Source organism: Oratosquilla oratoria, chromosome 21, assembly GCF_046742065.1.
Source record: "Oratosquilla oratoria isolate Oo_2021 chromosome 21, ASM4674206v1, whole genome shotgun sequence".
In the NCBI taxonomy this organism is placed as follows: domain Eukaryota; kingdom Metazoa; phylum Arthropoda; class Malacostraca; order Stomatopoda; family Squillidae; genus Oratosquilla; species Oratosquilla oratoria.
Window position 1 is genome coordinate 25,564,304 of NC_134797.1, and position 25,644 is coordinate 25,589,947.

At 42.2% G+C, this 25,644-nt stretch overlaps 1 protein-coding gene across 3 annotated transcripts in view; it reads right to left on the reverse strand.

The window, feature by feature from the left end:
• LOC143036802 (alpha-crystallin B chain) overlaps positions 1 to 25,644 on the reverse strand; it is a 43,306-nt gene that overhangs the window by 915 nt on the left and 16,747 nt on the right. For 2 of the 3 annotated variants that reach the window (XM_076204558.1, XM_076204556.1), the window contains one exon: positions 322 to 490. In XM_076204558.1, coding sequence (XP_076060673.1) covers positions 322 to 490 — 169 coding nt within the window. Of the gene's footprint in view, positions 1 to 321; positions 491 to 3,659; positions 3,762 to 25,644 lie in introns of all 3 variants that reach the window. The other variant, XM_076204557.1, reaches the window with a different exon arrangement.

Consider the following 25,644-nt stretch of genomic DNA (forward strand, 5'->3'; position numbering starts at 1 on the left):
CAGGAGAACGGCAAAATTTTTTAACCCACATATAAAGAAATGACATTTCTTCATATATATTGTAACCATTATGTCAGTAAACAATGCCATAAATTATACTACATATTGACATTAATCAATGTGTTCTGTTTGTATGACAGCTATCATGGTTTGCCATGTAGTTTAGAATGGCTGTAAATTTATTTACAATTAAGACTTGCATAAGTCAAGTTGATCCTGTAACCCCCCCCCTCCCTTTTTTTTTTTACTTGGCTAAGGAAAACACAAATTATACATCATCAAAAGAATAATATAAGAAATATAGTGTATCATCATGCTTACCAAGAGTTTATTGTCAACTGTCTTGACCACAATTTCATCAGGTTTGTACTGACTGACATCAAATCTTAGCTTGAGCTGCTTGCAGTCTCCATCTTGCTGAATAAGTGGAGAGTTCATACCCTCCAACCATGACCCAGATGCATTATTTGCTGATGATTGGTCTTGATGGCTGTTGAAGACAAAATACCTATTAGCCTGATCACAGAAATATTACATTAATTTTAAATTATGTATACTAAACAAGTTTTATGGATGAAGTTGTTCAGTTTGACAGTTCAAATGGATAAGTATATAATTTGAACCTACATATGTAAATAAATCAATTGATCTGTTGCCCCAGATCTCTCCTTTAAGATACTCACAGCTCCCAGGTAATCTGCAATGGCCACTGAATGGGCCTATAGGTCACTCAGAGAATTAATACATGTTGTCTAGGGACTGTTAGTGTATGGCATTGTATGACAAGGTGCTTAATGTCTGCATGGAAGGAGACTCCACTGAATTATAGGCTGGGATCAATGACAAGGACAACAGTGAAAGGATTGTGAAAAATGGATAGGTCAAATATCTTGAAAAAGTAGAACATTTTGACAGTTTAGCTTCGTATCTGGAAGGTCGTGTGCATCAGAACTATCACGTTTTCACTTGAGAGTAATAAAATACAAAAAGAAGGAAGGCTCGGTGGATTGTGTGCCTCAATCTAGAAGGCTTTTGATACAGTGTCTCTGTTGTCATATGTGGAAACTGGAGGTACTTGAGGTGTAAGAATAAAGGGGAAAAAAAAAAATAAATAAATAAATTGAAGGGAAGATATGCGAAGATAAGGGATAAGATGATGGAGATCAGTGACCAGCAGTTTTACAAGGTTCAGTACAAGCACTTACAGGGAGTTCAGGATAAATTTTATAATTTTTTTTATTTTCTGTCATTTCAGAACCATTTGAAGGACTTAATAGTGGTAAAGTGCAAAGGATAGCTGATTCTGTGAACTATTGGTGGGTGTGAGAGCTAGAGAGGATGGATGACTGGAAAGCACCAGAATATTGGAAGAGTGACCTGCACTATGATTTGCACTGGATTAGAAAATTCAGAAATCTTAGCTGCAACTCAGTGCTCCTTGAATACCATGAAGGCAGTGAGATGAGAGTTGAAGAATTGTAATGGAGATGTGGAAACAGTGGCTTCCAGGAAGGATCATCATACAGTCTGACTGCGTCCGCACAATGAAATTCATCGAGAAGTTGCAATAAAAGGTGTGGCAAGATCCAGGCAAGGCAAAACGGACCTTGGCGAAAGAGATGGGTGTCAGAGTGGCGACTACAAAGAAAGCGCTGAATGAGGATCTTTGCTACTCCTCATACAAAAGGAGCAGGGGGCCAACTACTCACCGTCAAGGCCCAAGAGAACCACCTTACAAAAGCCAAGTAACTCCTCAACAAGGTCAAACCCCCAGTCAAGCCGGGGATGCTCTGGTTCTTCACATACGAGAAGAACTTCTGCCAGGACCAGTTGCAAAACATGCAGAACAACAGGTGGCTAGCCTACAGTCCACACGAAGTCCCAGGCTACATGAAGATTAAGTTCCCTCAAACTGTGATGGTCTTTGTGTGTGTTTCCAGCAAAGGCCATGCCATGCTGCACCACATCTTTGAAGAGGGACTCAGACTCACTTCAGATGGCTATATTGAGTTGCTGTCCACTGTTGTCAAGCACTGGGTGGAGAGGGTGGCTGCGGGAAGACCATACATGTAGCAACAGGACTCTGCTCCATGTCACATCTCCAGAAAAACCCAGAAGTGGCTGTCCAAGAACTTCAATGACTTCAGTCCCAACATCTAACCCCCCAACTTGCCTGATTTACAAACCCATGGACTATTATGTGTGGGGCACAGTTGAAAAAGGACACCGATCGTACTGTCTTTAACAACAAGGACACAGTGAAGGCTGTGTGCTGCAGGTTCAGGTCCCACCTGGAGGCTCAGGGTGGCTTCTCTGAGCAAGCTGTATTTGGCAAAAGATCCTCTAATAGAAATGCACTTTGAATTTTGAGAATACATCAATTTTTGGCCAAGATATGACATTTTTCCTTTCCGAAAAAGTCAAATTTATCCCAAACACCCTGTACAATGTTTCTTATCTATGTTAATAACATGATGGATGATACAAGCTACTCCAACGTATTTGCAAATACAATGTAAATGTCATGAGAAGAGCAAAAAACAAGTAGTCAGTTGTTGCAAAAAATCTGGACACTATATTTGCATGGAACCAAGAATGGAAAATGAAATATTCCTTGGGATGTAAATTAATTGCAAAAAGCAAAAAAAGAGAAGAGATTAGCAGTGTTGATGAAATGCAACCTGTAACCTGACAGACATCTGCAAGATACCTGGAGCAATGTATGGACTGCTGCAGAACATTAAAGTGGGTTTTCAAAATATGGATAAAGAAACAAGAAAACTGAGAAACCCAACTCTGTCCATGAGTGGAATAGACATCAATGGTGTGGTCCCCACAGTGAAAAATAAAATCAAGATCAGGAGAATACAAAGAGCAGCTATTGAAGTGATTCCTAGTCAGGTTGATAAGTCATATGGATCTAACAACACTGCAATATTGAAGAGAGGGTAGTTGATTACAATGTTCATGTCCCTAAAGGGTGTAAATTACACCAACAGAAAAGCTCTTGATTTGGGATGAGAGAGTTTTAAGAGATCATGAGACCAAACAGAGATCTACAAAGACCTAGCTGGATTGATACATTTAATTTTAATTGGTAACTGCAGAATAAGGAGAGATAGCTCAAGATGACAACATACATGAATTTGGAGCTAGGTATGATATAATTAGAGAGCAAGATACAGGACCCTATTGGTGTTGCTCACTTCCTTTATTACAATAAGGTAAGTATAAACATGAGGCAAGTCTGCTGGCTTTGTAAAAATTCTTCCCTGTGGTCAACAGTTCTAGTAAAGAAGTGAACTGCAACTTCATGTTCCCACATATATTAATTCTTACATTTTGCAGTATTCTAATGAACACCCTTTTCTATTTGAGGAGATTATTTTGAAGTTTCAGTCTTCATCTATTCTCAAATGTTTTTCCATCCAATCAAAAATATAAGCAAGACTTGGTTACCTATACAATATGCAACAATAATTTCTCCTTTTGAGTAATAGTAGCTACAGCAATATACTATTAAACACTCACAATACATATATTAATTCTATAGGTAATTTAATCCATTTTCTAACTTTGCAGACAAGATTCTGAATCATTATCACCAAAACTTAAATTTTAATTCAATAAAGTGATTTCTTAAAACTTTTTGCCATCACCTGGAATTTGTTGTCTCTGATTCTCGTGTTACCTCTGTTGTTCCATCACTTTTTGTATTTTTTGTTTCTTTTGTTACTGAACTACGGGTTGAAAATTCTGATCTAATGATGCCCTCCATTATTTATATCATAAAAGGAACATTTTGAATTATACCATACAAGATGACATCAGACAAAGATAAACAGTTATTTAACGAGTATAAGTAAAATACCAAGCAAACCATATCAATGTCCAAAGAAGAAATCCAAGTGCGGCATGGAACAAAGTAAAAACATTACATTAATTGAAATTCAAAAATGTATAATCTTAAGCTAAATTTAACAAACCCCTATTAATGCATCAAAGACATACATATACCAAAGGCTTTTTCCCCCTACATGGGGGGTAGCCAAAAAGAAAAAGGCATAGAAACCACTCCCACCCATTCCATTTCCTATATATTCCACTCCCATCCACCCTCCTCCCTCCCTCTTATCTTGGCACCTCCTGGTGCATCAAGTAAAAGTAATTAAAGACTTGTAAAGTTGTACATTTTGCAGTCAACACCATTTGGGGATGCCTTTATTGATGGTAAAACATTTTGCTTGAATTTTTCTCAATTACTTGGATGACAAGAGAAAAAATTACAGTCAGGCTTTTTCCTCAAATGGTATTACATGTTAAAACATTCTGCACTTGCTATCTTTAAACAAGAACATTAACAACTTGGTAAGTTGACCTGTGTTGACTATGTTACACATTAAGAAGTAAACAAATGAAAATTATACATACCACATCACAAATCCAAGTCTCACAGTTTATATGCGGTACCCTTGGTTAATTTTACACACCAAGGATATCAGATAATAACTATACAAATTCCCCTGGTGCAGAGGCATACCAAAAACACTATTCAGTTGCAGGGGGTATCACTGTACCGAAGGGTTTGTATGGCTAAATAGGTCAGGAAGTTTCTCCAAGTAAGATAAAAACTACTATGGCCAAATATCACAACTTTTCTGCTGAAACATTGCCACACAAATTTCATATACATTTTGATGTCATTCCCTCTTGATTATGCACACCTTGTCCACTGGTGCAACAGGTAAAATTCAGTTTCAAATCCTTGATAGTCTCACACCCATGTAATAAAATAATTATTATATTTTGAAGTCCTCTAAGTATTTAGTCTCCTGTACAGTTAACAGTAATGTCAGGTACAGTAGGGATTATCCCCAACTACAAAAGACCATTCCCAGTCAGAGATCCAGATCTATGCCAGTACCCATGGATCTACAAAGGAGAGTAAAAATTGTATGGGTCTCAAGGTCTTACTACAGTAAATTATAATTTGGTATCCTCCAAACCAATTGCACACATGAATAAATTGAACAAGGGACTACAACACTCAATCCCTCCCCCACCTTTTTTTTCTGCGCAGGATTGAATCCTGAATCTACCCAAAGACTACTTATAGAGCAAAGAAAATGGTTCTGGCCCCACTTTACAGTAAGAGCTGTCTGTTACTGGTTATTAGGTCAACAGGATATATAATTTAAAAAGATCATAAAGCAGTGAAGAAAAGATAATGTTACAATTGAAGGAATTGTAACACACACACATTATATATATATATATATTATATATAAGGAATCTTTTGTCTGAGATGAAGTCTAGACATGTTATAATTTTTTACTCAAAAAGACCACATCATTTCATGGAAGGTACATTCAGCACCTAGAAATTAAAACCACTTAATGTATGTATGTGTATATATATATATATATATATATGTACACATACACACACACATGTATGATTGACCATGGTCTTGGATCACGTGTTGGACTCGTGATCGACAACTATAATCCTCCCGGAAGAGATCTATGAGTAATGCTGTGACCTTACATGCACACACTCAACTCCCCGCCCACAAGAGTTGGAGTAATGACTCGCAGCGCAGCGATACTGAAATTATTTAAGCTCTGGGCGGGTTTCGAACTCTGATCGCTGTAATGGCAGTCGTGAACACTACCACTGCGCCACGAGTCGTCATATACATGTATGTATAAGTAATGTGTGTATGTTGATAGACATGTGGCATGGGAGGAAGACGGCACGCTTTGTATTTGCAGTTCCTGTCCTAGGTAAAACCACAGGCAATTTATATGTAACTTGTGCAAACTGTAATCCTAAGACTAGGGCCGAAACGTCAGGTCATAAACGACACACACCGAGTCTGGTGGTCACGTTGTTCCAAATATACAAATCCCATACCGGTTTTCATATGCGAGATGCACAGACACGAACGCCTAATCACAATCAAATATAAGAGGAAAAAAATAATAATAACCGGCGTAAATACCGTGAAGCTTTCCGTGCAAATCCGCAACATATCATTTTCGGCGATAATGCCATGTCTCGCTCTCGGAACTTTTTAACACGTAGACAAAAACAAACCTCAGTGGACAAACTTCTGACAAACCCCCAGAAAAATACCAGATTTTTTTTTCTATTCTTTTGTACGGACCTACTCTTTCAAACAAAATTTCTCTCCTTCCCCTTTCTCATCTCTTCCACTTACTCCGTCACCTCTCTTCAGTACAAGTACGGTAACATTACGTTTTCATTTATATGTTATCAGTTTATCATTATGTTTATCGTTTTTGCATCAAATTGAATGATTCTATTACCTTGAGTCCGGAAGGAATTCTTCCATTTTAAGATATTCCTATGGGGAAAAAATTAGTTTTAGCTCGCAATGCTCCAAGTCAAAGATGGTTTTGAGAAACCTAAATCGTAATCCGTGGTTCCCTATATAATTTCTCCTAACTTAAACTTACCTAAACTCACTTCACCTAACCTACCCTTACATAACCTCACCTCTCCTAACCTAACTTTACATAACCTAATCCTCATCACCCATGTTACCTAGCTAGGAGCGATTCGTCTTCTTGGACAACACCCACGGTGGAATGCGCTTTGCCTAATTAGTCTTCTTACACTCCCCCCTCCCCCCAACACACACACAGCCTAACTAGTGAGGATTGTCTGTTGGTCCAGAGTCACCAATACCTTACCTGTTGGCACATTTTTGGATCAATTATTATTGCATTAAAATTTAAAGAAAATAATGTTTACCGATGTATGAATATAATCGATTAATGTTCGTTGCCGGAGGATGACAGAGATGGCCTGGAGCTCGATGGATACTTTACATTTTTTCTCTTTGCACACATGAATAAATTGAACAGGGAACTGCAAAACCCAGCCAATATTTGGATGGCAAATTTCAATCGAGAATAAGATTGCATAGCGTGCAAAATTATAAGTATCGAAAAACCCAGACAAAACAAATACGAAAAAAAAATACAGAATGCATATATGAACTCGTTTTATCGATGCTTTTACGGCAGGAATATCGTGAGGAAATTGGCAATGCCCACGGAAACTAATTTGTGATAAAAACAAAACTTAGTCTCGTTTAAATTCGCATTGTAACATAAATATATTATCCTGGAACTTAGGAAGGGCACTCGGCAATGCCCGGTGTAATCTTCCCTGTCTCAAAGTTCCTGCGTTCACAAGTGCAGTTCGGCCATTCCATACCCAAACGTTCCCTCCTGCTTCTAACGTTGCCTTCTTTCTCTTTCAAAATAAAATCCATTGTCCAACATTTCCATGTGGGTTGTTGTCTCTTGTTGCGATGTATGGAACATCCACCATTCCTCTCCTTTCCCTTATGCAATACTTCAGCTTTCTGCCACAGTGGATGACGCCCGAAGTCTCGCGCATGTAGCGGAAGTTATGTTCTCTGTGCCCGGACAGTCTTTTGTCCCCGGCCACTCAATACTACGCACTTGCACACCGCGAACAAGGGTACACACCGCAATTATCATTATCCTCTATTTTATTCAAGTCTTCGAGTCTTCACCAAGTCCTCAATTCTCGTACTCCGCGCATTCACCATGTTTATCTGCTACTCGTTTTGCCTTTCTTCTTCTCGGTGAGGAATAAGAAAGAAGACTTCAGTTTTTGGATACGCTGATATGGTGAGAATACGAGTAAAGGAACCCCCACCAACAGACGACCTCACTACTTGCGCAACGAAGGGAAGTAAAATAAAATGTTCTTATAAGATTCTCCTTTAAGAGCATACGGGATTTGCAGATGAGGAAAGCTTGAAGGTGTGTTAGAATAAATAGAGGATGCCTTCAAAAGACTTGGATACTCGGAAGGCATAACAGCAAGCTCAAGGATTAAGGTAAAATAAATAACGGGTACACAGAAGATACGAGGTAGAACATAGGCCGATAAAAACTAATAATAAAATAAGATGAATAAAAGAAATAATAATAACTGACCTAAATTTTGTTAAGTTCTTTTGTTACCTCTAACGGTGGTATTAAAAACTTTCCTTATATAAATCTTACACAAGATTTATATATGTATACAAGATTTACATAATTTTTTTTTTTTTTTTTAAGAATACCACCGTAAATTCTTTGTATTGGGAGATCAAATCTGCGAAGTACCTTTGAGCAAACACTTAAAATGCTCGCGTTAGTTTAAAACCCTTCGAAAATGGCCAATACCATCCAATCTTCGGCTTTGCGTTCGACTCGAGGCAACATATATGCCGAAGAAAATGGTATGTCCGTGCCACAATAATTCTGGAACAGTTTCGGACAAGTCTGCATGGCAAAACAAGACAAAACACATACAAACACACACACATTTACTACAGTCCAGCGATTTTATGCATAGTCAAACTATCAGTATTTCAGTTACACCGTTCAATGCACTCATAACCCATGGACCGAGTCGGTGACCGTTGGCGGTTTCCTCGAACTCGTGAGGTTAGTTCCAAAAGAGGGACAATGGACTCATTGAATTTACCTTCAAACCTGTCTCCCAGACGCAGGATGACAATCTCAGAGAGAGAGAGAGAAAGACTGTGAAAAAATTGCAGACTCGAAGCCCACTTTGCCCCACTTTCCAGGCGCCTGTGCAACTGCACAAGTACAGTGACCTGGTGCGACTGACAGTCACCAGGCCCCACTCTCAGGTTAATATATATTCAACTCCAATGATTCCACGAGCATCTTCAAACAAATACTGACGCATCAATACCACACCGTAGTTTCCATTTAAGGACGACATAATGCGGTTTTTGTTATATTGACTCTGGTCATCTTTGTATCTCTTTAGGCCGCTGCTCCGCTACATCCGACACTTTCCATCCCTCCACCTAAAAATGCCATGGAATTAAAAAAAAAAAAAAAAAAAAAAAAAAAAAAAAAATCAAAGTAGCACCCACTTCCACCTTCCCGGGTGTTCTAAAGGGATCCACACTCTCCATTTCGCAACTTACAGTCAATGACAAAACTTCCTAGGTTTGCCCCGAAGATAGATGAAAAATAGCGAAATAATATGACAACCGTGTGGAGACGGCTGGTCGATTCCCATTAGTACCAAGAGTGACCACGCACAGAACAAGGACACTGAAAAGCAGGTACGTGCTGTAGCCATGCATAACTTCTCCAACTTCCACAATGTCTCTTCAACGGCATACCAATGCTCCCTGTACACACGAACTAATCTATTTATCTTCAAGTTTGTGAAATATATATTCTACTAAAACACCTCACCAGATTATTTTTCCAGTCTTCCAAAATTTCCTAAATTCATAACTGAAGTGAGTAACTAATTTGAAAATGAGGTAAAATAGAATGAAGGAAGATGGTAGAGTGGCGGGACGTGACTATGATACTGAATGCATACATTAACCTTAGAATTGGAAGAGAGAGAGAGAGATAGTATACGAGTTTTATTCTGCCACGTGTAGGATGACTCGTCAGTCCTGCTCAGGGCGGAGCCTTCTCTTTGCTCATGACAATCTAACAACTTCCTCTCTGCCGCAATGCTGCCGGATTCTTCAGTTATTCCCACGGTCGCTTCGCTTAACCCCATTAGTGGAAGCGTTCCACTTCAAGGGTTTTAATGCGGCTAATGCCAAACGACTCATTCCTTTGTGTCTGTGCTTCTCTTTTGGCACAATATGCCAGGCGATTATATTCAGCTGAGGAGGGACTCCAACAATTAACGAGTTAACAACACAGCCTCTACCAATGCAGCACTAGCCTACTATGCCAGTTTCGTCCTCTTATTTGTATAAATGTATTTTGCACGAATCAACCTTTCATTCTCCCCTTTCAGTAAGTGGATTTGGAACTTCGAATTCAACCCGAAGACGGCAGGAGATAATTCTCAATTTCTCCGACCAGCGCATGGTGATTTTATTCAACTGAAGGAAACCTTCGGCTGTTGAATTAATTACGGTTAAATCAACAAGACACTGAAGGACAAATATGGCTCCTCTTCCCAACATAATCTAGACTGTGTGTGTACATGTACCAAAAGGCCCTTCCCTTTAATAAGGAAGGTGGCCAATCCAGGAATTGGCCCACTCTACACCCCAATGTACACTCATCCCAACACTTGCTTTCTCATGTATGTAGATGAACGGCTATCCTTGCCCACTGCCTGGTCAGAAGTACTACAGCGCGACAACATCTCCACATGGAAACCCTCTCCACACATCTAATCACAAAAATACAGAGCGAAGAGTCTGTGTCCACTCACACACATTTGTTGCCCTCTCCTTTCCCTGCTCAACAGACATTCCCCTTTCATCAAAGACCCAATCCATCCATCCATCCATCCATCCCATTTTCGGTCATCCCCTCAAATTCATGCAATACACCTCTTTTTTTCAACACACACAGACACACGCAAATATACACATTTGTATTTGAGCAGCGTCACCGGAGAGCTCACAACATTTATTCAATCTTTTCCACAGTCATTGTACTTGACCAAAATATTCTTTGTCCTCGTCTGGACAGTAAATGGCACTGACGTGACATTCTCGCAACGCAAATCGATACAAGAAACCAGAGGCCAGTGACCCCGGGACTGCACCCTTTGTTCGTTCAATACAGGCGCCGCCGCGTGGTCAATGACCTAAGTCCTGAACAAAAGTAACTTCCGGTACAGTGCGAATGGTTCCTGTAATACTGGAATGAAAAGAAACAGGAAATGAGAGACGGAGAGAAAGGGAAAAAGGAACAAAATACACACACATATACAGTATATATATATATATATATATATATATATATATATATATATATATATATATATATATATATATATATATATATATATACTGTGTGTGTGTGTGTGTGTATTCGATAAGAGAAAAGACAAATGTATGGATATTGTGGTGTAGGTAAAGTCCAGGAAGGAGCAGAAGTACTTTATTCTCTAACTTTTCGACAGTCACCATTATCTCTCTGAAGAAGACTTCTGCTGCTTCCTGGACTTTACCTATACCACTTTATCCATACATACATGCATATACACTGAATGGTTCCCAGTGATCAATTAATATCTTTTTTCAACCACAAATCACTTTTAAATCTATGCCATCGCAGTCAAGACTGAGAATCGCTCGATGGAGGCATCCGTTGGAAATTGAAACGTGGACGTGCCGAGGATTCGAACCCAGCTAACCTGTAACAAAGTTACAGTGACGTAAACGGGTTAGCTGGGTTCGAATCCTCGGCACGTCCACGTTTCAATTTCCAACGGATGCCTCCATCGAGTGATTCTGTCTCGACTGCGATGGCATGGAATTAAAAGTGATTTGTGGTTGAAAAAATATATATATGTGTATATATATATATATATATATATATATATATGAAAGAGAAAGATGAAAATGAAGGAAACTAGAGAGAAGAGGAGGGGAGGGGGAGAAGAGAAACGAGCAGAGAGGGAGATAGAGACCAGAAGAGAAGAGAGAAGAGGGACGAAGTGAGAGTCCAGAGCTGCTGCCATCGGTCTGCAGTACTTTTAACCAACAACAGGAACGTTTTGTTTCTAGGCCGTCACAGGGATGTGGAGAAATGACATGGCAATTCTATTTCTGTACAAAGAATAGAGTTCTTTCATGAATCCATCCCATCAGACTTTCTGATTTCTTCCTAATAAATGTGTTCTTGATAGCGAGAGCGCGTTTTAATACACAGCACAAGACCTGAAACACAATAATTCTAATCCCCTCCACTATACCGCCATTACATTCTACCCAATCATGGCTTTCGCCTCACCATGCAAGTGTTGTCCATATTCCTTCCTAGTATGAAGTTCCTCTTGTGGAATTTTCGAACGAGGCACCTCCTCCTCCTCCTCCTCATTTCCTGCCCATGACGATTCCCTTAACGAGTCGAGGCTGTCGCAGATCCCATCCACCTTAATGCGGGGTAGACTGTTTCGCCAGGGAGCTGGCCGTGAACTATACATAGCTCCGAGTGAGGCTGTCCTAATCTGGACTACTGTTGACCCTTGAGCTGGCAGTGTCTTTCCTGGATATTTCTTTCGATTCCCTGACTCCCCCATACAGTTTTAATCTGCTTGTGCGACAAATTCCCCTTGCCCCTCTTCGCGAACTCGAAGTGCCAACTCTCCACTACAATGCAAGGTTTTCATTAATCATTTTCTTTTATTTCGCGCCAGTCACTTTATTGCCTCACTTCTGTATTGATCGTTCATCACCACCACCAGACCGCACGAGGAACACATAATGGGGCGGCGGCGTCTAAGAGGAGGTGGTATGGGGTTCCCTGGCCCCAGACGCACTAGGTCGATGGCCACGTTGGATTCACACGCGAAGGTGACCCTTGGGAACCGGCCCTCAGTCTCTGCTTGGCTGCAGTGTCCCCGCAGTTTAACTGGGTGGGCCAGTGGGTGGTGCCATATCACGGTCAGATACACCCGGCTTCGTTTGAGGAACCACCTCTGCATCTGTGTCATCCCATACACTTCTCCCCTTCCCACTTCGTCTCGCAGTTCGGGTGTGGCACCTTCCCGTTTTTTTTTTTTTCTTTATCAATTACTGTCTCATCGTTGTTTCATTCGCAATATCTGCAAACGCGCTTAAAATTAAATTTTGACCGAACTCAACCATAGCAAAGATGTAAAGGACAACATTCCTAAAACCTTTTGCTAGTCTTGGCGAAGGGTTTCTACCAATATAGTAGAATTCTACCAGCTTCACTGACTATACGAAAATCATTGGCAGATTTTCACAGAAAGGCAACAGACATGAAAAAAAGAACGAGTTCATTATGTCTGGCAATAGGTCCTGTGTACTCGTAAATTTATTGTAGCCTGTCACGCTACTATGGATAACGTCCCCCCACCCCCAGTCCACTCAACCTCAGGAGAAAGACTTTACACTAGACCGTAGACCTAAGATCTGTTTATACGTTCTATTCTGCTCCACAGGCCTGACGTACCTTCAGCCAGACGTGCAGAGGTAAATCTTGTTTGCACAGAAGGTTGCAAGGTAAGGGGAGCCTGACATGATGTAAACATACGTACGATCGAAACCTTATAACCGACACTCATCATTTGCGCCCGTCCAGGTATGAATGTATAACGCAGCCCTCTCTCTCTGTGTTCTTCAATAATTGATACGTGAAGGTGGCTTTAAGTGAGTGAGAGAGAGAGAGAGAGAGAGAGAGAGAGAGAGAGAGAGAGAGAGAGGGAGAGAGAGGGGGAGAGAGAGAGAGAGAGAGAGAGAGAGAGAGAGAGAGAGAGAGAGAGAGAGAGAGAGAGAGAGAGAGAGAGAGAGAGAGAGAGAGGGGGGGTAAGACACACACAGAGAGAGAGAGAGAGAGAGAGAGAGAGGGGGGTAAGACACACAGAGAGAGAGAGAGAGAGAGAGAGAGAGAGAGAGAGAGAGAGAGAGAGAGAGAGAGGAACAGAGAGAGAGAGAGAGAGAGAGAGAGAGAGGAGAGAGAGAGAGAGAGAGAGAGAGAGAGAGAGAGAGAGAGAGAGAGAGAGAGAGAGAGCGGCGCCAAACTTCTCCAGATCCCAAGCTGGTCTGTTTCAAACCCACGCGCGGGTACGCACGCACACACACTCCTATGTGACAACTATGTTGCATATGAGCGTTCTAGTGAAGACTCGGTATAAAGCTATCGCCTTTATTTGTTGCCAGCCTGGCTTCCCTCAGGAGGCTCCTGACCACTTATGGGCTCCACATCTACACCGATCTCCTTACATTTCCTGAAACCACTTTGCCCAAGTCACTGATCCCCCACCCATCACTGGTGCCAACATTTCTCGGCTCCACAACGGACGAGCTGATGGTCATTCCCAGGTCAACTGCCCATAGACCTTGGGTCACTTAACATTCACGATTTTTCAACAGATGTACATGTATTCCCTATAACCACTAACATGTGGTCGTTCTCACTGACAGTAACCTCTGACCCCACCCCTCCCTCCCTCCCCCGGACACTTTTATAGGTCTGTTTATGCATCTCCTCTCCCGAACTTCTCACAACCGAAAAAATCGTCTGGCATTAACTAGAATTATAATACAGAAGAACGCCACCGAAGCAAATATGCAGAATAACCAATGACTGCTTCCACTATATCAAACGAGGCCACGTCTCTTTCTAAGACAGGCCGTGCCCAGGTACTACCCGGGTCATCCCAACCGTTCTCTGACGGACGTAACTACCAGAAAATATTCAACTCTCCACCAGATATGCGTCACTATGCCTCCCTCCATCGCAACACCCAACGTCGTGAAGGCAATGTACATTGTTATTATTTCATCCGACGGCTGCCAGGCCATTATATCCATTTCCGTAGGCCTAACACTCCACTGGCGTTTCCTTTGACATCGTGATGAACCCATTCCGTCCCAGGTCTCACTTTATTATTATTATTATTATTATTATTATTATTATTTATTATTATTATTAATTATTATTATTATTCAGGTTGCCGGCAACCTTGCTGCACTCCTTCGAACTCTCCAAACCTACGCAAACCAGCTGCCTATTGTAGTCTTGGTATGGGAATGGTTTTCATATCTATTAACTCTTTTCATACTGTGTGGCATTTTCCAGTCACTTCTATTCTCAATGGGACTTTGAGGGAGTGGGTGACAGGGAGAGGTTAGAACCTATCTCGAATCCCCCTTTTCATCAGGGGGCAGTGGCTATGTATGTATTCTGGCTGCTGTTAAATTAATGATTCCCTTCTGTTAATTAAATTCATTAATCCCTGTCTCTGTAGCAACTGGAGCAACACCAATAACAATTCATGAACGTAAACATTTAGTTTCAGTCAAGGAAAATGGGCGTGGATACTAATTTTCTATGGCATCTACAAAATGTGACGTCATCCTTTGTCGCTACACAAAGTGACTGCCTATTGCCTACACAAAGTGGCTACAGTTCCATGCTAATACATATCCCCCCTTCTCTCTCTCTCTCTCTCACACACACTGAATCTAATGGACCTGTGTTAACGAGCTCAACGCGCGTGTTGAACAGCGAAAGCTCGACTGCCTTCTAATTCAAAGAACTTCTTCGACGCTGAAACTTTTCCAGAGTGCTTCCTAGTGCACGCCTCGCAAGGCCTTCTACGTTAATAATCAACTCCTAGTAACTTCACCGGGAAACTGGGCGGGAAGTAGCTATAACTCAACCTCTCGTTCAACCGATGCACCGCTCACAATTACAGAAAAGGGAATGGATAAAGACATACACGCCAGGGCGCACCAACCAACCACGCATGCACAAACGAATTGTTACACATACACGCACATGTATATGCTAACACACGCATGCACATGTACGCGCGCACACACAATATCGCCCGCGCACACACCGGCTTGCTGGTGTAATGGTACCGACCCCTCTTACGAAGTCGTTCGGCCATCGGTTCCCATCACTTCACGTCGCATCCGCTCCCTTGAGCAAGGAATTCTGTTTGTTTGTTTGTTTGTGCAAGGTCACAGCATTATCCATTGATCGAGCCACATACAAGTTCTAATCTCTCATCCAGGAGGGTAACAGCTGTCGATCAAGAGCCCGACATGTGATTCAAGAACAGTTTACGTACAATGTCGCAAGTGAGACGTAGACTCAGGATATAGGCTCCCCGTTAAACTTTCGCATGTACAATGCAAAACTTTGGACAACGTGCAAAGTTGCTATTTTTTATGTAATTGTGCCGAGAAAGTCACGAACGAACCGGAGTAAAATCAGACTTCATAAGTAATTCTGTTCGACTTTCCGTGAAATTTTACAAAATATATGCTAAACCCAAATTCTCCCGCTACTTCTGAAATATTCAATAATATCGATAATAATCACAATAACAATAATAATGCAATCACAACAATATGTACAGTGTGTTACGATACAAGATGAAGGTAACCTGCAAGGCTGAACGAGTTTAAACCCCTTCAACAAAGGAACATAATCTCGTTCTGCCTGAGAACAGGTAACTAATCATCTGCATTGAACACTCCTACCTGAAGAGGGCAAAATGGAAAAAAGAAAAAATCAAGGGGCTCCTGAACTCCAAACAGCACAAAATGGCCTATTCTTAGCCACATCTCTGCCTCCCCCCCCCCAAGGTTAAAAACGTCAAAAAGGTTTTAAAACGAGAAAAATGTGGAAAGAGAAAATGACGTCACGAGTTGAACAGACGAAGAGAAGGTGGTGTATTCTGTTTTATTTTATTTTTTTTAGTCACTTTCAATTTTACATTACTTGCATACTCCAGGATCACAAAACACCATCACATATCGTGTTCACTTGAACAAGTCATGATATCCCTCAAGTTAGCAAATGTGCAATGAACAGGTGGCTGCAACCAAGCGCAGAGTTGAACAGACAAGGTGCCAACTATATACGTTACAACTAAGCAACTTTTTCTCGAGCTACAATGAAAAATACTATTTAAAACTCCTGAGTGCGTACACACACACACACACACACACACACACACACAGAGAGAGAGAGAGAGAGTGAGAGAGAGAGAGAGAGAGAGAGAGAGAGAGAGAGAGAGAGAGAGAGAGAGAGAGAGAGAGAGAGAGAAGAGAAAAGAGGAGAGGAAAGAGGAGAGAAGAAAGAGAAAAGAGGAGAGAAGAAAAATGCGAGAAGAGAAAGGAGAGAAAAAGAGAAGAGAGTAGAAAGGGGAGAGAAGAGTAGAAAGAGAGAGAAGATCGCTTTATTATCCGATAAATACTATTTGCCCCAACCCTACGGAACTTTTCTTTGTCCGATGGCTTCAATCGTCAATTATTAAGTAGCAAGCGTGGGAAGAGTCACCCAAGTAGACCCACCGATTATGTTCAACATTTTGGGTTTTAGGCTTGGAGCAGAACGTGGTATAATGAACGTTCCTAAATCCACCTACAGTATATAAATCATTTCATAAATCTAAGCGGCCGGGGTCTCTTTATTATTTCATTATTTCTACCCTTCCTCTACACTAACAAACCTCACCAAGTTTAATTGCCTTATCGTATTAATGTCTCACCAAAGAACAATTAATCGAATTTAAACAAAGGAACACTAAATGCTATACTAAGATCGTATCCAATTGCACCACCTCTTACAGAATTTGAACCAACTTCCTTAAAAACGGGGGGGGGGAAGGAAGCTTCGAGCCAACGGTCATGGACCTTCTTCTCGTAATAGTAGTCTTTCCTAACGGATCCCTTCCCCAACTTCTGACACACTAAAAAAATTATCAAGAAAAAATTACGTCACCCGAGAGGAAAGGGTTGTGAAGTACCTGAAGGCGGGGAAGGAGACATCCGGGAAAGAATTCTGTTTTTTTTTTTATCTTCTTCCCACCAGAGGTCCCGCCAGCAATGTCAGAACTAGCCGGGCCATGACGTCACACGCCCTATGATTTCTGGTTTCGTGATTTTTTGACAACTTCAACAAAACAACAATTCCCATAATTAGAATTTATCACTGCAGGAGTGGATTTTTTTCATCAGTTCATGGGAGGTCTTGATTTTGAACAAGCCTTAACCGACCGAAACCCCATCATAATAGAGGTCGGACATCACAAAATCGCCTAAGCTCAGCGGGGCGGGTCGGGAGATACCAATACGCCAAAGTATTCACCGCCTCTTGAAGCAGTGCCATGAAACGTGATGCTTGCTTCCTCCTATGAAGACAGCAATACAGCCATTCCTTTGAATGCGATTACTCTCCAATGCTTCTCTCAAGAGCCTGAACAAAAGCTCGGAGCGGAAAAGGAGGAGGAGGAGGAAACTTTACACCTGTTAGCAATACGGGGAGGAGAAATGAATCCACGAGAAGAGAAGTGCCAGGCAGGCACCGCATCGGCGGCCCGAGATCGTGAACATCAACTTCGCGACAGACGGCAGCGAAGTGCCGATGCCGCCCCGCGGACGAGAAGCCTTGAGAAGCCAACAAGGAATGCTCTTCTCTCCTATTTCGGGCAGTGACGTCAGGACCTCCGCGATCACACCTCCACACAGGAACGAGGGTGGGGTGAGGTTCTCCCAACCCATCAGGCGAACCAGAACCACGCCTACATCCATCTCGGACAGATACACCTTAGTCAATTTAGCTTAGTGAAACTTTGCGGTCACTTCAATTATTTTTTTTTTTCTATTAATTTTTTTTTAGGGTCATCTGACCTTTTAAGTATTGTACGAAACTGGTTCACCTGTTCAAACCACCGAGGAAGTTTCATTTAACGTTTGTTCCCGTGCCCCCCCCCCCAAAAAAAAAAAAAATATATATATATATATATATATATATATATACACATACAAATAAATAAGAAGAAACAAATAAAATCTTGCAGCAAACGTGATTTTCCCCACTAAAGACTGAGCCTAGATCTGAACGGGGTATGGGTCGATCGAGACCCCCTTAGCCCGAGGTCTTCCCCTGGCTGGCTTCTCCCACGCCACTCGCTCCACCACGCCCACACACCTCCATATATCACGCCCACTCTACTGCTAACCATGTTCATGCTCTTGGCACGCCTCACCTATACAGTAAGCCAACCATATGCATGGCCAATTGCAAGCGCCTCGGCCTTGTACATAGTTGCAGGAACTTATCAAGACTTAACACCACAACCTAATAGAGTTCACACTTTGGATATTTCTTGGGCCGTGGAAAACGTCCTTTGCGATATTATTAATCTGTATAATCAACTACCATGACGCCATAACAGCTTTGAAAGGACCATCGACAAATGGTTTGGATTATACATCACTGTTTCACCTTCCACTTTCAGCTCGATGTCTCACTTATCCCATCCATACATTACTTAATTTATCATGGCACTATTCGATAGTCACATAACTAATCCGTAATAATGTACTTATTTAGAAACATTAGTAATTACATACGTGGCAAAAATCACATCACCACAATGCGATTCATTAAACCACTCGACGTCTTCAAATAGCCCAGTCGACCACAAATACTTATCTCACCTGGCACCGGCTTACAAACAAACCGGCCTCTCCCAGCTGCGACTACACACACACACACACACACACACACACACACACACAGGGAGAGAGAGAGGAGGGGGAAGAGAGGAGGGAGGGGAAGAAAGTAGTGAGGGGGAGACGGCGATAGGGGAGAGAGGGAAGGGAGGAGTGAGGGTGAAGGGGAAAATAAATGTCAGAAAAAGAAAAAAGAGAGGTGAGGGAAGAGAGGGAGTGGAGAGAGGGAGAAAGGAGGAGAGGAGAGAGGGATAGAAGGAAAAGACGATGGGAAAATGAGGGAAAGAAGAAATGGAAGAAATGGAAGAAATGGAAGAGAGAGAGAGAGAGAGAGAGAGAGAGAGAGAGAGAGAGAGAGAGGGGGGGGAGGAGGGAGGGAGGGAGAGGGAGGGAGAGAGAGAGAGAGAGAGAGAGGGAGAGAGAGAGAAGAGAGCAAGAGAAGAAAGGGCAAAATATGAAATATAGCGAGAGGAAGCGAGAGTGAGAACGAGTTTCCTTTTGCCTATCAAAACACGCCCCCACTAAGCATGAAGTGCATTCGAACCCCAAACATACACCGGAAGTCGAGACCACCATAATCCGAGTGCAGGTTATGATCTGTTTAACCCCATCAATTGGGTGACGAACTTTATGCATCATGTTCCTGATACATCAGGCGATTGCAGTTGCGGGGGCGGGGACTGAAGTGTGTAAGCTGTCTCGATGGACCCTTACCACTTGAGACTCCAAATCACAGAACTGTTTGTTTTTAATCTCAGGATTTTTTTAAATGCGCCACCGTGTTGAAGGGGTTCAGATGACGGTGGCCACTGAAGCAAACCAGGTATTCACACTCTCCCTTCATCAGGAAACGAGGTTCCCCCGGGCTTCGTTAAACTAAACACAAGACTCGTTATCCGATCGCGGTCCGGGTCTGATTACACAGCTAAGACCACAGCCCCAAACGCTACAGAAAGGGTACTATGGAGGTGAATAAATTAACTTAACGACAATCAGGTTAAATAGCAGGGTACCACCAGGTACGGAAGGGGTCGAGGACGTTTTTTTCCCACAAACCTTGTTTCGCCGCATTCTCCTACTGATAAACTTCCTTTAAAGGGGACTACGAAATGGGAAGAGGCTCGGGAATTATTGGACTCTTCGAAAGTAATCGAGCTGGTGAAATCCCCTCATGATTGAAACATATTGTATAAGTCACATACACATGCGAAGTAACTGGGTTGGTGAGCCGTTTTCATGAGTGAAACATATTGTAAATGGTATACACACATGCATATTATAGAAATATGCATACACCATACACGGAGGCCTACACATAAACACACACACACACACATACGTGAATAGAGGTCCCCTTAAACAAAGGAGAGACACCTTCAGCTTTCTACAATTCAAAGACAGACGTCAGCTTTTTGAACGAAGGGAATAAACAGGGACGGGACACGATGAGTACAGGTAAGAGTGCAGACAGTACGCAAACCAGCAAAAAAAAGATATATTTTGCTGATTATATAAGACACACGCACGAACACGTCCACGAACAAAAAAGGGAAATTTATGATCACCACAAGCTACAGTGGTACTTACAAGACGGTATGCCTAAGCACGCACGCACACACACACAAAGAAAAAATCACAGAGCGGACATTTCGATGTTAACATACACAACACACGTGACGTAACTACCATGACACTAGGGTTTCTAAGAGTATTCGGAGTTCAAACAAGACGGTCTGGGTTGAACTAAGGAGGAAAAGCGGCGGGTATTTCGTAGTTGACCTATTAAGCAGACACACTAATACAAGCAAACGTGTTACCACAAGCACACGTGATCACACGCAAAAGTACATTAATACACACACACACATTATCACGTTTGCATACTACTCAACAGGTTTCAAACGAGCAGACTGCGTCATTTTTCTTCTATAACACATCAAGTACTATGTTCTTTGTTAAAAATAAATTAACTATTCCTGAAGACCTTGATTGCGCCCCATTTTCATCCTTGACAAATTAATGGTCCCCGCGCACCTGCGGTCTCAAGGAGACGCGGCCCCTGCCAACCTACTGCACTTGAAGATCTATCAGTAAGCAGCGAGAGTATGGGATGCTGTTGGGGACTGATCCACGACGCCAGAAGGCTTGCCAACGTCAGTTCTCTATGGAGACTCCCGTTGTCACCAACCTACCTCTACCTACCAACCCACCTTCAGGAAGGAAGTTAGTTTCCAATTGTGCCGGAATGGAGGAGGAGGAGGATCAACAAGAACGGAATCCTCAACCTCAACTTCGCCAGCTTTCATCCCTCTGGCCACACCAACTTGTTGGCTCGTCAAAAATCACTTCCTGGTACGCCGTTAGTGTCTATGGCAGGGGTGGACAAACTACGGCTCGCCAAGATCATGTCACAGACTCTCGTTATATTCAAATAAACGTGTTTTAATAACTTTCTACTTGAGAATATAAATGACTAAAAACCAATATTTCTTTTCTTTAAATGTTTTTGGGCATTTATTTACCTTTACTTAATATATCATGCAGCTCTTTAAAAATGTGAGTTTATGAATGACGCCTTTCTCTATGACACTTCCTGGTCCTGCGCTGCATGTACTAACAGGGAACTTGTGACATTGTATATATATATACATATATATGTCGAGACATTCTGACAGGTTGACGTAAGCGGAGTAGGAAACACAAGACTAAGACTCCTGTGTTTCCTACTCCGCTTACGTCATGCATATATATATATATATATATATATATATATATATATATATATATATGTGTGTGTGTGTGTGTGTGTATCTATATCTATATATATATGTGTGTGTGTGTGTGTATCTATATCTATATATATATATATAGAGAGAGAGAGAGAGGGGTGGGGGGCTACAGAGGAAGACGAACGTGCCCAAGACGTTAAACCAAATACCTTTCTGGGGTCAAGTATGTTCACTACACGAGTGCCAGCATCTGCCATACATTAACCTCTTTACTCTGGCGGCATCTTTTCTTAGATAATGCGAGACGACAGGGTGCCAGCCAACTCGGCCACAGACGAAGGGGTCGAGATGATCTCGATTAGTTCTCTTGAGCACTGAGCTCGTAATCGTTGAACGATTTTCTTTACCTAGGGAGGGGAGGAGGGGTGAGGAACCTCTTGCTGGCAAACTAATCCTGACACCCCACCCCTACCATCCCTGGTCAAAACAGAATTTATCCGAGGGAACATCAGGTCCCAGGATTTGAATCAGACTGTGACGAATTAGTCACGTATGATATTTTGTTCAGACTCACGTCAAGCTACTCTATACAAATCGAGGAACACCCAGAAACACACACACACATTCTTGTTGGCACCAAACTATGTTCAACTCGGGGTAACACTCCAGCCTTAAAAGGTTGAAAGATCTACAGGCGCACAATTTTCAACTATGCGCGTTTCCTACTTCAGAAACCTAAGAATAGATTTAAACAAAAAGAGTTTCATGCTAGAGGTTGTAAACTGAACCCCTGGCACCAGGTCCAAGAAGCAGATTAACTTGCAACGTTCCACAGCAAAACCCCAACTTCTCTAAACGTGGGTTAGATTTGCTTCCGCGATAACGTTAACATATTAAAGCCATGACCGAATGAATTGTTTTCTTTTGACTACTGTCAGATTTTACCCAGCCCAAAGGGGCACCCGGAGAGTAACGGGTCTTTACGATAAACATGGTACAAGTTGGCCCGCCATTACATACCACATACATGTTGGGGCGAAGACATTTCGTTGGACCTGCCAAGACACGCCAGTGGTATATATCCATAATCATGGTATCAATCCCACCACCTCCCCTTTGCTGACGAGCGTGTCGGTCCGTGGAAACCTACGAAGAGGAAATGCCCAGAAACCTGGTGCGTCTTCGAAGTACTGAAGGATGCTTACTCATGGATCGCCCATACGATTTTAATCAGCAGAATGAAACCCCTTGTCGCTCCGCTTCAATATATTACCTCTCACCAGGTGATTCTATTCAGCTGAGTCCCCCATTCCTGTGGCGAAAGGGTTTAATTAGAACAAAACCTACACGACCAGAGTGCAACGGTGGGGCTAAATGAGAGCCGTGAGCAACCCTTGTGTCAGTCCTACCCAAACAGAACCTCAGGGACCCAATCAATTGTTACACAACTCGCAATGACTGCAGCGTATCAACCATCGTGACCTACGAAAGGAATGAAACTCAAAAGATTTTGTTCCGTCTAAAACATGACTATTCTATTCAGTTCAACGGGACTTTGAGTCTCAATGATGCAAACACGCACGCACGCACGCACGAGTATTCCTAGACCAGTGGTTTGCGTTTCTGCTTCTCATGTGGGAGATTCGGTTCGATCTCAGGCACTTGTGTCTTCTCACTTCCAACAATGGGTAATATCTGGCGCAGAGGACGAGTGTCGCATTTAGATGCAGAGGCTGTACTTTCCCCCATGGAATAGGCTATGCCGCGGACCATACATCTCAACACATCTTAGATAAATACACACATGCATATATATATTATATATATATATTACATATATATATATATATATATATACACATTTACACATATATACATACATATATACATACATATATACATGTATACATATATATATACGTATATACATATATACGCACATGTATATATATATATGTATATATATATTTAAATATATATATATATACACGCACACACACACACACACACACATATATATATTATATATATACACACACATATATACATATATACATACATATACATATATATATATATACATATACACATATATACATATATATACACATATATACATTATATACATATATATGCACATGTATATACACAAATATATACATACACACACACACACATATATATATATATACACATATACATATATACACGTATACACACACATATATATATATATATATACATATATACACACACACACACATATAATGCAAATGCCAACGTTTGCGCATTATCTACCGAAAAGGCCAAAGAATTCACATCTTTACATAAGAGCCACCACCTCACTCATGCGCGCCTCTCATTATTCCGGCAGGGTCCTCGAGGCGTGCCCTGGAACACACCAGCACCCGAAAAAGGTCCGTCTGTCCCAACAGGAACGGAGCCGTGTCCCACATGCCCTCTCGTTGCTCCTATTGACTCATCCAGATCCAGGCGGTGCCCGAATTCCTCCCCACATTTGCCCGCCTCATCGGCGTCGCGCCGCGTCGCATCGTCGTCTGGACCGAGTCCTGACGATGATGAAGGGTGATGGACCAGCCAGCCAAAGCGACTCTGGCTGAAGCTCCCTCCATGACAAGAAAATGAACTTCGACTGAGATCCTTCAATGGGAAGAGCATGACCAACTCCACGAACTCCCAACAACGAGTATACACACATATATCTAAAACATTCACACGGGAGTCCGACAATGGACATAAGAGGAGCCGAAAGCCGTCCCACCCTGCTCCCTGACCGCCAACACATCGCGTAGAAGACATACTTCGTGGCACGTGATTCCGGTTTGTCTGTCCGTCGGTCGGTCTAAACGCCCCATCTCCCAAGTCTTGCAACCATAGGAGGACAGCAGAGCCGTACAAGGAAGATCCCAAGAATTCTTCAAACGCCGCCATACATACGTACGGGCGCGGGCGCGCGCGGCGGTGGAGGGGTGGGGGGAAGCGGGACCCACTCAACAGGGCATTAAATCATCTGCCCCCCACACAGCATGATGAGTCTTACGGCCAGAGTAGGCGGGACCATCCCACTAACTATAATGAACATGAACACCTGTGGTTACCTACGCAGGAGATGCACGAGCTTCTGCGCCGATATACTGAAAATGAACGACTCTTAAATCTCTGGAAATCGACACGGTGATGTATGATGCAATACATATTCACAAGCGGCAGAAACACGTAGTTTCGATGTTGGTACAATAAATATAAGCAATGTCCATACGTCGCTTATGCGGTAGATACGTAATGACGTTTGCTTGACCCCTTCCGACTGCCGCGAAACTGTCACACCCCTGAGTATCCTGTCGCTCTCATCCCCTTTTGCCACCTATTCTCACCGTAGCCATTTTTATTCTTTTCCGTTGCACCCTCTCACTAGCGCAAGGGGGAGGGAAGTCTTAAAAAATCCCCAAATGTTCCTCTGACTGAGTAACCCCTACATCATCCTCAGCAAAGCAGCTTTTCCGTGATACATAGCGACTTGAACACAATAGTTTAACACATCATGGCACAATGGCGGTTTTACCCTTCATCATAAGCGGTGTCAACAAATTTACGAACAATTCTGACAATCTATTTTATTCAGTTTAAGTCGAGAACGCCGCCATGTAGTAAATGATAAGTTGGTCAAAATAGAGAATGTACTGACCCATAAATCCTGCCAGCTTTCGGTAAAACACAAAAACTACCAAGGAAGTCTAAAACAAAGTTTTGGCTTACGAAAACCGTCCCGCCCGCTTGCGGAAGCTTTGTGAAAATTTACTGCCGACAGTCCATTATCGCCGAAATATACCCAATGTTGTCATCGACTGTCTCACAAACAAGCCC